General features: G+C 45.0%; 1 protein-coding gene and 1 long non-coding RNA gene across 2 annotated transcripts in view; one reads left to right on the forward strand and one right to left on the reverse strand.

Moving 5' to 3' along the window:
- The window catches only part of GNPAT (glyceronephosphate O-acyltransferase), a 29,033-nt gene that overhangs the window by 7,180 nt on the left and 6,914 nt on the right, over positions 1 to 14,939 (reverse strand). Inside the window, exons 2-9 of the mRNA XM_081296955.1 lie at positions 13,231 to 13,413; positions 8,405 to 8,581; positions 6,258 to 6,387; positions 3,546 to 3,673; positions 3,091 to 3,166; positions 2,675 to 2,826; positions 2,425 to 2,555; positions 776 to 999 (exon numbers count right to left, since the gene is read on the reverse strand). Coding sequence (XP_081153081.1) covers positions 776 to 999; positions 2,425 to 2,555; positions 2,675 to 2,826; positions 3,091 to 3,166; positions 3,546 to 3,673; positions 6,258 to 6,387; positions 8,405 to 8,581; positions 13,231 to 13,413 — 1,201 coding nt within the window. The remainder of the gene's footprint in view (positions 1 to 775; positions 1,000 to 2,424; positions 2,556 to 2,674; positions 2,827 to 3,090; positions 3,167 to 3,545; positions 3,674 to 6,257; positions 6,388 to 8,404; positions 8,582 to 13,230; positions 13,414 to 14,939) is intronic.
- On the forward strand, positions 3,681 to 13,224 carry LOC308650716. The gene is made up of 3 exons (XR_014022395.1): positions 3,681 to 5,835; positions 11,602 to 11,709; positions 11,819 to 13,224. It is a non-coding gene; the product is annotated as an uncharacterized lncRNA (long non-coding RNA).

Here is a 14,939-nt window from a genome sequence, read left to right on the forward strand (position 1 = left end):
TTCTTCTATTCACCCAACCCAGCGGCAGCTTTCTAACATGCAGGTCACTGTCTTGCATTTGCTATCCCTGCGTGGACCAGGCACTTCATTCTCTGAGGAGCTCCTCTCCTGTCAAGGGGCTGCAGAGCCACTCTGTGAAGTCTCCCTTCACCCATGGTATTCTCAGGCATTCTCAACAGCGCGTCCACAGCTCACTGACCCCACTGCTTGTTCACACATTTGGCGTCGGCATGGTGAATATACACAGGCAGTTAACTAGAAATAATTACCTGATTTTGAAAGGACTGAAATTCCATCTGCCATCTGTATAATCTTAAATCAAAAAGACTGAAACAATTTCCGCTAACTCTTGTTACATACACCCTCGATTTCCACAGCATTCAAAACCTGGACAAGGTTTTTGACAAGCTGTTTTCATCTGAAAACTGCGTAAAGCTGGATGAGGCCAGCCGTTCAGTGTATGCCACCCACAAGGCAAATGGGCTGCTGCTAACATGAGGTGGTCTGAGAGAAGGAAGGAATCCTGTCCCTAGTCTCCACTGATGGGTACAAAAGGACAGTGTTCCAGTCCTCAGGTGTTTTTAGTCTCAGGGGAACACGACATGTAAATGCTTATGCTCAAGGGCCAACATGCTGGGTTCCAGTCCTTGAGGGGTAAAAACAGACAAGGGTCCTTTTCTCTGAAGGATGTTTAGCTCAGCTCTCACGCAAGTTTCTCACATCTAGAATTCATTCCCAAATTAAAGAGTGAAAGGCGAGCCTCCACACCACATACCAGGCCACAGGAGGAGCCCTCCAAACGTCTGGGCCAAGCCCTTCAGCCACAGAGTCTTCTCCACCAGGGCATCAAAGTCCATACATGGCCGGTTCTGAAGTAGAACAGCAACTGCCAAGCTCCACGGGCTCAGAACAAGGTTCTCAATTTGCAGAAGCTGCATTTTGTAGGCAACTTCAGTGACAAAAGCATGCATGTCCTCAGACTGTTTCTGCGGAATATATCTAGAAGGAAGGGCACAGAACACATGGCAGTTTTGCTACCCACACTCACAGGGTGGGAGGACCCCTCGGAAGGCTGCTCATGCTCCTGCCAACCAAATTCCTTAGGCCACCTGCAAGAAGTGTTTCTTGCTTTACCACAGTGTAATCTGCCCAGACATTTCCAGGACATGTCTTGAAACAAAAGAAATACTGGGGGTTTTTTTGGTACTGGGGATTGAACCCAGGGGTGCTTAACCACTGAGCCACATTCTCCAGCTCTTTTTTATATTTCATTTTGAGACAGAGTCTCACTGAGTTGCTTAGCACCTCGCTTTTGCTGAGGCTGGCTCTGAACTCACGATACTCCTGTCTCAGCCTCCTGAGCTGCTGAGATTACAGATATGCAACACTGTACCCAGCAAGAAATACTCTAAATTCCTAATTCCAGGGGGAGACTTTTGCTGATTTTTAAATAGTTCATATCACTTCTGTGAAAACCAATACCTCCCTGTAAAATGAATGGCCATCTCTGCAGAATCCTAGCACCATTGACATCTCTACTGTATACCACCCGTCAGGCTAACATCTGCACCGAACAGGCTGCTCAGTCTGAGAGCTTCAATGCCTGCCGAGAACCCCATCTGCAACTGGAAGCTCTGTCATGCTCAGATCACTGCAAGTGTACACTAGGCCTAAGAGCACAGGGTGGAGCCAAAAGAGATATGCAGGGCCTAACAGCAGCCACACAAGGGTCCTCAGCATAGGCTGGCCACCCAACGTGAGGTCTAGAGAATGGGTGGCAGCAGGAAGCCCACAGATGCTTGAGATGACAATACAGCTACTGGAGAGGCACACTCCCGCTGGGGAACTCCGCCTCCTCAAGGACTTAATACCACACATGGGCTCAGTCCCATGTGTGGCTACCACACACTCTTTTCTGGGATCAAACCAGTGCTCAGGACACATGCTAGCTGGACTCCAGCAGGCTCAATGGCTCCTACAGGTGCACTTGTTAACAGCAGCACTCTTCTTCCTAATGTTGAGAGAGTTCACCTAAGAAGGCGATTGTGTATGATTGCATGTCTGACACGTGTACCCTGCAGAGAACCAACTGTTGGCAAACACAGATCATCTTCACTGAAGCCTTCCAACGACAAAAAAGGGATTGATTGAATTATCTCCTGCGCCTGTATGAATGTGGCACAATGAATCCCGTCATTACGTAGAATTATAATGCACCAATAAAAATTATGATAAGTAAATAAATTAAAAGTTTTAATAAAAAAGGAAGAAAGAAAAAATGAAGCAGCACAGCTTCCCTGGTGATATGCTGTGTGCTCTCAGGTAAACCACAGTTCAAGCTTGGAGGCCATCAACCCAGGTCTCGACTCACACTGCTAGGTTTAACCCTCCTCTCTACATCAGCTATCAAAACAGGCCTTGCACCTTGGAACCAAGTTATACGGGCTCCGACTCATCCTCCCAGCTGCCAGAGATCGAAGCGATATGGGGTCTCCGAAGTACACGTGAATGCTTCCAAAGTTTTCAGAGAGAATCTTTCTGGCTTTCAACAACCCCTAGTAGCATCATAATGGGGAAAGAAAAAAAAAAAGGAGTATACTTATAAGACAGAACACGTATAAGTTGGGATATTCTCTGTACTTGATGAAAATCAAGTCAGGCCATCCTCACGTACAGTTGTAGATTCTTTTGGCTTCGGGACTCCTAGAAGTTCATATGCATAAAGAGTTTCTTCCAATATCTTATCATAACTGATGCTAATTGGGACAAGGTAGGTGTCAAAAACTTCTCTTTTAAAAAACGGCTCCATTACAATGTTCAAGAGACCTGTAAACATAGGAGAAAATGTTTTCTCATTCACACTGGGGAGTAGAGCACACAGGGGCCTAAATAGGAAGACAGTAAAAGTGTGCACATATCCTAAGCCTATAAATAGGAACCATTCCACTTTTAGAAACAGTTATACTTACAAAGAAACAATTATCTTGTCAAAAAGTTTTAAAAGTATCAAGTTCTATTTAGCAGTGATCAGAAAGTCACATCTAAATCCTCCGGGTATGTACTTTTCTTTCTAATCTATAAGTGACCTACCAAATTTAGGAGTCAGTGTCTTGGCAGAGCGACTCCTGGTCCCTTCGAGGAAAAATTCAACAGGAGCATAACCATTCTTTAAAGAGAAAACAAACAAACAAGACACAAAACCCATTGCCTACTCTCAAAATGACACTTTTTTTTCCTGGAACTGGGGATGAAACCCAGGGCCTTGGCGCATGCTAGACACGCACTCTACCACTGAGCTCTATCCCCAGCCCCATAGGTACTTCTTTTGATTCCTTTCCCCATGCCCTCCCAACCCTCTAAATAAATAAATGCTGCTCACAGCAATATGTAGGCGAGAGAGCCACAGACTGCTGAGACTTGGAATGTTCCTCAAGGGGGAAAACAGCTAAATGGTCTATTTAGAAATTCACAATTTGTAAAAGCAAAACAAACATCATTGGAAAAAAAACTGAGCTTGAAAAAACCTGGCCATCACATGCATTTACCCGTAACATGGTCTTTACATATTCAGAGAATACCGCCCAGTAGAGTTTGTTGCCACCAAAGGTACGCCGCATGAAAAAGGCACCTGACATCCTCAGCAGCTCCCCAACCACTCGCATTCCCAGGAAGTCTGAAAAACAAAGGAAGTTTTCTCAAGCCCTGAGCTTAGAGGCCATCAGATTACACACGAGACATGGACAGTTACACTGAGACTGAGTCAATGAGAGGACAGCTCAGAACCACTGAAGAGAAGGGGCGCTGCAGCCAAAAGCCACTGGGAGGCTCCATGCGCTGTGCCGACACCAGCTGGCAAGACAGGCCACAGCAGGGCAGCAGCAGCAGCCCAGGCCCAGGTCCTTGGCCCTGCTCTGAACCAGACGACAGGGCCACCTCTGTCTTCACACCTGGAGAACAAGGCCAACCTGCTCTCACCCCCATCCCAGCAGGTAAAAACATCCAACTACGTGCAGCAGGACAGATTACACAGAGACAGCTCTACTAGCAGTTTTAAGACAAGTTTTCTCTTCTTTTTCCTTAATTACCAAGTATCTTCCTCATATCTTTATTCAGATGAAAATGCTCAGGAAGTATACTTGAGTCCCAGCAGTTTTCACCTTACAGTTTTCTACATTTATTACCAAAGGTGAACACTTCAATCCCAGCTTTCCTGGTGGCCTTAAAGGAAGCTGATAAATGACATATCTACCTTAGCAGTCCTACTTTTAAGAATCAATTCCACAGAAATAAAGCACTGATATAAAGTTATAATACAACAACTTTATAATAATGATCCTCTAAATTATACACCCATGATACTGAACATTATATAGTATCAAAAGTAGCGCAATACACAAGATGGGAGTCTTACCTTAAGCCATATATAGAAATTAACTCAGTGCCTCAAAGACTTAAAGGTAAAGCCTGAAGTTTTAAGATTCCAAGGAAAACACAGGGGAAAGTCTTCAAGGCACTAAATTTGGCAATGATGTCTTACACGGGACACCAAAAGCAAAGGGAACAGAAGAAAAATAAACTGGACTGTATCAAAATGTAAATGTCTGTGTATCCAAGGATGTAATCAAGAGCAAAAAGGTAACGCAGGGAATGGAAGGCACCATTTACAAATCATTTATCTGGTAAAGGATTTGCAGAAAATATAAAGAACCTCTACAACTCAACAACAACCTAAAATAATCCAATTAAAAAAATTGATGATGAACTTGCATAGAAACTTTTCCAAAGAAGACACATAAATGGCCAAAAAGCATGGGAAAGGATGCTCAGCCTCATTGCTCACCGGGGAAATGCAAGTCAGAACCACGGTGCTGTTCCATTCCATGCCCACTGGAACTGGCACTACTGAAAACAAAACCCCATAAAGCAACAAGGACAGGCCAGAACATGGAGGAACCTGAACTGCCCTGGTGGAGCCATGTGGACGCTCCTCAAGTTCGAATAAAGTTACCAGGTGATCCAGCAATTCCACTCCTTGGTATATGTCTAACACAAATTGAATACAAGGTCTTTTTTTTTGGTATGTTTTGGTTCCGGGGATTGAACACCTGGTACTTTGCCACTGAGCTACAGCCCCTGTTTGTTTGTTTTGGAGGCAGGTCCTACTGAGTTGCTCAAGGCCTTCCTGAAGTTGGCCTCAAACTTGCAATCTTCCTGCCTCAGCCTCCCAAGTCACTGGGGTTACAGGAGTGTGCCACCATGCCCGACCTGAAAGCAGGGTCTTTTTAATTTTCTTTTTCTTTTGTGGGGAGTATTAGAGATTGAACCCAGGGGAGCATTACCACAACTAGACCCAGTCCTTTTTATTTTGAGCCAAGGTCTCATCTGAGGCTCTGATGTGATCCTCCTGAGTTACTCAGGTAACATGTGTGGCCACTGCACCTGGGAGCTGAAAGCAGGGTTTTGAACAGATAAGTGTCCTCCCATGTCCACAGCAGTGTCATCTGCAATAGGCAGAAGGGAAAAGCAACCCAACTGTCCACTGGGGTGAAGGAATAAACTAACATGTCTATTCATACAGGGAATATTATTCAACCTTAGAAAGGAGGGACACTCTGACCAGATTACATGGGAGAAGCTTGAAAGGATGTGCACCATCACATCACTGCAGGGGAGACCCTGGCACTTCCACCTGAGGGAAGCACCAGAGCCGTCAAGTTCACAGAAGAGACAGCAGAACAGCAGGTGCCTGGGCTGGGAAGGAAGGATGGAGAGGTCCTATTCTGTGGGTACAGCTTCCGTGCTGCAAGATGGACAATGTGGTGGCGGCATGACACAGTGAGTATACCTGACACCACTGAACGTGCTCTTAATGTGGGCAAGATGGCAAGTTCATGTTATACGTATTTCTTCACAAAAAAATACATTTTAAAAGTTAGACCTATTCATTTACCTAGAGGGAGAGCTATTAGTATATAATCAAATACAAAAGCCAGAAGGTAGAAACTATACATGGGTAGTACTGTCACATTCTTCAAACTGAAACCAAAGAGTCCTGTGTGCCTGCATGCCTGTCTCCATCTGCCCAGCACAAGGAGCCAAGAGAGAAGGACCCACGCCAGGCTGTCACACTCTGGGTCCTGAGAGGAGGCTGGGTTAACGTTGCCTTCCATACTTCAGCAGGGCTAGAACTACTCTTGGGAACATTTTAATCTATAAGGTTAAAAAAAAAAAAAAAAAAGGAGCAGATCAGTACATACCCATTCCTGCTGCTATGACTGGCACAGGCAAGTCGTAGTTGTACAAAAGAAAAGAGAGCATCAGAAAGTCAATGTAACTCCGGTGACTAGGCAGCAGGACAACGGGGTGCTCCTGGATAGCGCGTTGAAGCTTGAAGAAATATATTACATTTGGAATAATTTCAGTTATCACATTCTCTATGATTTTAAATCATACCTCAAATCAAAAATCAGGAGGACAAGTCTATGCTTAAAGGTAATGCTAACCATGTTTTTGCCTTCGCTACATACATACAAACTTCACTTGCTCTGACCAGATTAAGTATTATTTTAGAGTTCTAGTTAAACAATTTCACTCAATACAAGAATATTAAATATATAAATTTTATGAATCAGAATAATAACGATGATCACAAGCATGTATTATTTGGCATTTTCTACACCAGTCATCTGACGTGGATTTACTAACATGTATTTGTAAGTAAGGTCTAAGCCTTTGCTTCCCTGTTGATCCCATGGGCGTGCACCTTATGAATGGTGGAGCTGAGGGTGAGACCCAGGTCAGCCTGCCTTACACAACCAACCCAAGTCAGCTGTAGTGGTGCATGCCTATGATTCCAGCAACACAGGAGGCTGAGGCAGGAGGACTGCAAGTTTGAGGCCAGCCTTAGCAACTTGGCAAGGCCCTGAACAACTTAGTGAGACCCTGTCTCAAAATAAAAAATAGGACTGGAGATGCGGCTCAGTAGTTAAGTACCCCTGGGTTCAATCCCTAAGACTGAAAAGAGCCAACCTGAACTGTTGCCCTGGCCTGGGTGCTTACAGCAACAGAGAGCAAGGGCTAGCTTCTCTGGGAGAGATTTAACAGGGGCTTTCATTAGTGTTTTTGTTTTGTTGCAGTACTGGGCATTTAACTCAGGGGTGCTCTGCCACTGAGCTTAATCTCCAGCCCTTTTTTATTTGAGACAGGGTCTCACTTAGTTGCTAAAGCTGGCCTTGAACTTGCAATCCTCCTGTCTCAAGTCTCTCGAGTTGCTGGGATTACAGGTGTGCACCACCACAGTCAGCAGGATTCATAAATTAGTAGGACAAAATAAGAGGAATATTTCTCTCTGTGTCTGACTGCCTGGAGAATGGGCATCATATAGTTGGGAGAGACACTTGAGATTCCAGATATATTCAAGTCACAGACTCAAACACAGTCACTGGTATCAATTTGTTACCTGTTTTTCTGAAATAAAAACTATAAGGCAAGCTTCCCAATAGCACCAGCAAGGGAAGGACCACTAGGCAGTCTTCGGAGCAATGCGATCCAGGCAAAAACTAGCAGTGGATGCACACCTAGTGGGCAGTCGGACAGAAACAGGACGGTGACTGTTTCCAAAGTCCCTCAAGATGCTTACTATGGACAGAGGGAACGTAAACTCTGCAGTGGAGAAACTCGGGAAGCACAGCCTCAACCAAGTGATGAGGGACACCCGTGAGGAACAGTACAGATGTGCTGAGGAGAACCCAGCATCGCCTCTAAGGTATTCCTGCCCAAAGTGCACCCCTGAGCCCACCACAAAGGGACACAGTTCACGTCTAACCCAAGGGATATGACATAACTGGCCTCTGCTGGGAACAGCATGATACCCAGAGACACAAGCAAAAACACTGAGAACTTGTTCTGGATCAACGGACTCGAAGGAGAGGGGAGGCTGGACATAGCCCACACCCTAGGGCTTCTCTGGTGCTACAGAACATGAGTGTGAGGAGTGCCAATGGCAGCTGTGAGGTCCACATCACAAGTGCCATGTCCCGGCTGATTCATGTTGGTAACTGTACCATAAGAGAATGACTTTATTTATAGGAAAACATTGGCAAACAGGATAAAGGAAATGTTGGAGAGGAGTCCAGGTGAAATATAGATAAAATTATTTGTATTACGTGTCTAACTTCTGTGAACATGGTATGTTGACTAGTCTGAAAGTCGTACTTGACCAAGTATATTAGTCTGAAATCAGGAGTCTAGAGCTAAAAGGAAGAAGGCAAAACCAAGCCCCAGAGAAGCACATCCTCTTCTGCCACGCTAACGCCTGGTGCCTGGGCTCTCAGCATCTGCCAGCTCAGGAGATGCCCGAGTTGTTGCCAGGGTACAGAAGGGCTGGGTCTAAGTCAGTACTCACTTTCTGAATGCCTTCTTCATTCACACACACCTTCGAGAAAATCTGTTTAAATATTTTACTCAAGGCGAAGGCAAAAACCCGAATGACTCCCAAACGCAGCTTATGGCTCATCTCATCCAGGATCTCACACGCTTCCTCGCGGAGGACATCGACAGACTGGAGAGACTCTGTAGAGAGCTGGAAGGAGAGGGACGCAGAGATAAGCCAGAACTCTATTCCAAAAGTATGGTTAGCTTCAAATGGACCAGAATTATACAACTCCAAGATGATGTGTTTTCTTCTTGTTTTAAATTGACATAGTGTTTTTTCCAACACAGTGAAGTAGATAAATGGTCTTATTTTTTCTTTTTTTGGAAGAAAATCACTTTATATTCATTAATTCACAAAGAAAAACATTAAAACAGCCAGTTTAAGGAGGGCACACAAACATTTTCCCATCCCTCAATTCTGTGTCAACTCAGTGACCAGAGCACCCTTTTCCACTGCCATATAGTGATGCTATAAAGTGAGGTTTTACACTTCACACTTCCATCTCCCATGACACCTTCATGCTAAAGTAACTTGGTCATCGGAGGCAACTTTCCACTTCTTTGATTTGAACTTTTTGATGAGAATAGTCCACCTGCAGTTCTGCACTGTCTCAGCACCTCACTGAAACCCTCACAGGGCTTAACATCACCCCGATTCTGGGCACATTTCAAAAATTGTTTTATCTCATAAAAGCAAGAGCCCCACCACCACACACACACACACACACACACACACACACACACACACACACACACGGTGCTGCTGCTGTGCTGGCTGGCTCCCTGAGGCTCCTGGTAAGTGATGGCACAGCCCAGTGTGTGCCCCACAGCCACATCCACTGCAGCAGCAGGAGAGCCACCTGCAGGTGGTGGGGCTGCTGCTGGTGCTGGCCTGGGTGCAGCTCTTAGCCAGCAGGCCAGGCTGGCTGGGGGGGCCACAGGCTAGGTGCGGCCCCAGCTTTCACATAGCATGCTAAGCATGTGGCAGCTATGGCCAGAATGCAAATCTGAATGAGTTCATGTAGGTAAGTTTAAAAGCTAGAAATGTGAAGAGAATCAGCATTCCAGAGAAAGGAGCCAGGCAGGAGACTAGGCCCACAAAATGGCTACTGCTTACAGTTCTCTGACCCCAGACAGGAAGACAGAAGAGGAAGAGCTGAGACCACCACCATCCCTCCACTGTGCAGTGCCTCCCTCTCTGTGGCAGGCTGACACTGGCTGTTTTACCATCATTTGGTGAAGACAAGAAATGAATTTTTGGAATACAGGGGCTTTGAAGTCTGATCCTGGCTTCAGTTCTCCCCACGAGTGCACATCAGACCTCACCCTTCCTTTTCCTTGTCATTGGGGGCTCCTTGAAACCAGTCCAGGTTCTTCTGAGGCCAGGGAAGTTAAAATTCTGCAAATCTGTGGTACCAACCAGCAAGGCAGGCATATTGGTACAGAGAAATCTGGCTGGTTTGGGAGATCTGTTCTATGATTTGCCTAAGATTGCACAGTGCTAATTCTATCTGAGGGCCCCCTGGAGAGGTTCTGGCTGACTTGAGCTATTTATAGCTATGAAGATTACTTGTGACTTGTTATGATGTACTGTGGCCTGTGCATCTGAAAGCATACCCTAATGGCTGCTCTAGGCATCCTGTTAGTCAGCTGTGTTATGGCCATTGACTTGATAAAGGCTAAACTGGTTTAATATAATTGTTTTATGAGTTCTTTTAGTTTGATTTTTTGTTTGGCTTTAAAGAAACTGAAAAAAAAAATCTGATGGTTGTAGCAATAGTCTTATTCAAAATTTATAAATCTTCCTAGGTGTGGTGATGCATGTCAGTAATTCCAGAGACTTGGGAGGTTGAGGCAGTAGGGGCAGAAGGAGCACAAGTTCAAGGCCAACCTGGACAACTTAGCAAGACCCTAGAAAAGAAAAGAAAAGGAAAGGAAAGGAAAGGAAAGGAAAGGAAAGGAAAGGAAAGGACTGGGGATGAAACTCAGTGGTAGAACACCTGAGTAAAATCCCCAGCAACTCCCACACTCAAAATAACTACAAAAGATGTAGCAACACGAGGTTCCCCATGTCTAGTAACAATAAGATCACAGCAGAGCCAAGAGGTGCCCATGCCTAGTGACACTGCAGCTGTCCAGAGGTCTTAGCATAATGCATGGCTCCCAGTCTGTGATGATACTGGAGTAAGTCAATAGGAATCAGGAACCGACAGCAGGCAGCTCCAGGGGCCCCTGCAGGACGTGTTGCCTAATGGTAGCTCCTATGTCCCTGGTTTATGTACTTACTATGCTCCACTTTCTACTATTATTTTACAGTGTATTTCTCCTACTTGTTTAGACAAAATTTTAAAAAATACTGTAAAATAGCACATGTAGGACTGGGGTGAGGACCATGGTGAATGCTTGCCCAGCATATGCGAGGCCCAGGTTCCAGCTCAGCACCACACACACAAGAGGCAGCATGCTGCCTTGCTCCTGGTGCTCAGTCAGGTCTCCCATACGTCACACCCTCTGTGCTTGACTTAGCCTCGTGCTGTTTTGCTTCTTGTGAGCCTCAGAGCAATAGACTCCACCATGTGCTTTCACCGCAAGTCCAGCTATGGAGGAGGTACATGCTACAATGTTCCTTACAACAATGAAACTGCCTACCAACACACCTCTCCAAACCCAGCCTCTTTTTTTTTTTTTGGTACCAGGGACTGAACTCAGGGGCACTCGGTCACCAAGCCACATCCCTAGACCTACTTTGTATTTTATTTAGAGACAGGGTTTCACTGAGTTGCTTAACACCTCATTGTTGCTGAGACTGGCTTTGAACTCGCAATCCTCCTGCCTCAGTCTACCGAGCCGAGGAGATTATAGGCGTGCACCACCATGCCCGCTCCATGAGGGTTTTTATTCATGAGGAAATCTGACTTAACTTGTGAAACAGGCCTAACTGGAGAAAACTGGTAGCTTCTCTGATACATAAGGCCAATCAAAACAAAGGGATTAGGAGCACAAGTCAACATCCAAATCAAAAGAGAAATCAGAGGGTGGAGAGAACATTCCCCAGGCCATGAACCAGATTAAACTCAAGGTAAAAGCCAAGAAGCAAGACCTCTACAGCTAAGTCTCAGGGAACGAGAGTCAAATCAAGAAGCTGAAAATGCCTTTCTTCTTCCCCAGCCAATTCCAGAAGGCCAGAGAGGAGGCTGCAGGACCACGACAGCCCGATCCACCATCCAGAGCACAACCTTGCAACACAGGCACCTCAACCAGGGACCAGAGTGACAGGTGGGGCCAGGCAGAGGGTCAGCCTAAGGGAGCCAGTCCTGTATACAGGAATGAGTCCCTATGTATGTGAGGCATAGTTTCTGAAGGTGTTCTCTTCCTTCCTCTGCAGATCACAGCAGTCACACATGGCTTCCTTGAGGATATCACAGAGGAGCAGAGACCATAAGACAAGGGCGGAAGGGCATGTGTACTTCCCAGAGGAGCCCATTAGGAAAGAGCATGCTCTCCTCTGATCCGAAAAAAAAATGGAGCCACGGAGCAAAGGAGGCCCACACCACTAATGGCCAGGCCTTCTGTGCTATTAGTATAGCTATGGTACTGAGGATCGGGTGGGATGAGCACAGGTCAGCAACAGCCTCAAGGGCATCAGTCTGTCACCGTGGACTTGGGCCTCATGAGTGCCTGGTTAGGGGACGCACAGGGCTGGCCATCAGGAAGCTCCCATCTTGTCTATGGAACACCTTCCTTCTGAGGTCTTCAAATCACACATCCAGAGCGAGCCTTGCTCCCTTCCCAGTCCTGTTCTCTGGTCTAAGTTCCTTTCCCACTGAACAGCTCCACTTCCTTCCTTCCTTCCTATATCCTACATCCACCTAAAAAGATCAGCTTCACCTCTCAATCTCTGAAGCCTGTCCATTCCTGTCCTAATAGCTGTACCCCAGTGCAGGCAATGACAGTGGCACCTGGGGACTACTGCAAGAGCCCCATGAGCACTTCCTGTCTTCGGTGTTCTGAGGGCACTCCAGCGCACTCTCACTCTACCGAGAGCCTTCTGCGGCTTCACACCACAGGCCAACAAAGCCCTACCCGACCGGCCCCACTCACTTCTCCAGGCTAAAAGCTTACCGTCATCCTCTCTTTGTTCTTTGTTCTGAGCTATTTTTAGTATGTGAAAGTACACGTTCTCTTAATACATGTTCCCTTAATTCATGTTCTCTCTTAAATCACACTGGCAGCTTCCAAACTTTGCTATTCTTTGGAATCTGGGCTCTTTGAAACACTCCTGCTGCAAGTTCCCTCTCGCTGACATTGTTAACTGAGCTGGCACGGACACGGGCACAGGCGTTTCTCAGAGCTCCACAGGTATTCTAACATGGAGGAATGCAGTCATAATGATCTGCTCTACTAGAACTTTCTTCACCCACTTCACTGGAAAAACCTGAATCATCTTTCAGATCTCATTTAAAAGTAAAATCACTTCCCGCACTCTCCACACCAAATTAACAGTCCTTATTAACTATTTAGTAGTGTCTTTGGATCTTGGGCCACCGCTAGTGTGCCCTGAACTGAATTTTACTGTAACTGTGTGACCGTCATTGTTCCCTGCCAGCCTAGACACTGCAACTGGTGGCGGCAGTTCTCAGTGTCTAGGAAAGAAGCAAACACACATTATAGGATGTCAGGTATCTGGTGAATGTGCTGAATATAGCTAAACCTAAAAGAATACATTCAAAATAAAATCAGAGAAACAAGAAGGAACTGGTTACAATGAATAAGTCTGGCTGTGACCAAAGGACTCACCTGCTTAATGACATAATGAATCTCTTCAGAACTGAGAACACTGTATTTAATATCGCTTGGCTTGCAAGGAGTAATTCCCTTATAGACAAGAGGCGTGTAGCACTTCATCGCAAACTTCAAGTCACTGACATGTCTCCTCTCCTCTAAGATATCTTCAAAATCATCCCACTTTTTAAGCTCTTTCTGTGAATAAGGCAAATCAAAGAAAGTAATGAGCACATACTATAAAACAAATGGGACAGATTAGGGATGACATAGGAAAGGTTTCACCTTTACCAAAATATTTATTCCATGGCATTTGGACGAAAGAATTGAGTGTTCTGACGTTAGGTTTTCATACACTAAGAAAAAGAAATGTGGGGTTGGGGTCGTGGCTCAGTGGTAGAGCACTCGCCTAGCACATGCGAGGCCCTGGGTTCGATCCTCAGCACCACATAAAAATAAATAGAATGAAGGTATTGTGTACAACTACTTCTAAAAAATACTTAAAAAAAGAATGTAACAATTATTAGAATCAATACATCAATACTGAATTTTTATCATATTTTTGGTTGCTATTTTTGTAAAGCCAGTACCCCTTTGGGAAACTTAACAAAAACAGCAGAGACAAGATTAAGCTCCAGAATAATCTCATCAGTTTTGCAAGGTTTCTTCTATCACACTGACAGACTTTCATCTGCCTCTACTTAGCTTTAAAAATTAAATCAAAATATATTAGGAGCCCACATTTGACATATATGGGCTTATGTCAAATAAGCCTATACAAGTGCAAAGAAAATGGAAGATCTCTCAAGAAGAAAGCACCCACACGCGCTCTGACAGAGAGTCTGTGCCACTGTGGCCACATACGCTCAATTGCCATGGCTCGGCTTCTCTCCACCCAACCAGCCCCCAGCGCAGCTCTTAGAAGCCTACCAATGACTCTTTGACTGCTATTTCAAAAAGACGTCCTCTGATTGTAAAAGTAAGAGTGGTGTTGATATTCTCAGCTAGCACGTCTAAATTGCACACTGCGTGTGAGAACTCTTCTAACAGCTCTGAACAGAGGAGCAAGCCTCTCAACAAACCCAGGAGGGGCTGGCATTCTCAGTCCCAGCTTACAAGGGGACTCAGGCACACAGAGGTGGACTTAGGTGGACTTTCCTCAGGCTAACTCCGGACCACCTCCACACTGCTGCAGGGCCTGATCATGGAAAATCTGGAAACACCGTAACACATATAAAAATATAAATTGCTCCCAATCCTATGACCCAGGAACAACCTGCTCACAGCATGTAATAGTTTCCTTATTGTTTTTCATTCATGATATAGAAATACATGTTTTTATTCAAAACAAGAACCATACAGTTTACCTGTTTTCAACTCAGAGTACTGTTTTAAACCACTTTAGTGGCTGCACAATCATCATGTTCCCTAAGTACTTAAAATATTTTTTCAAATTACCAAAGCAACATATGTTCATTATAAAAATTTAGAACATACAAGCATAGAGAAAAAATTAAAATCACCTAGATTCTGAGACACTTTCATGAATTCTTTTTCTCTAAATGCACGGATGGACACATTCTTTCCTTGCCACATACACATTGGGACTTGCAACGTGTTTCTTTTCATTTAATGTCATTAAATATTGCTCCATGCCATTTAAATTCCTTCATTTCTTTTTTGTCTGGGGATCAAACCTAGGTGCCTGTGCATGCTAGCAAATA

The sequence above is a fragment of the Spermophilus citellus genome (assembly GCF_964194105.1).
Source record: "Spermophilus citellus genome assembly, chromosome: 6".
Taxonomy (NCBI): Eukaryota; Metazoa; Chordata; class Mammalia; order Rodentia; family Sciuridae; genus Spermophilus; species Spermophilus citellus.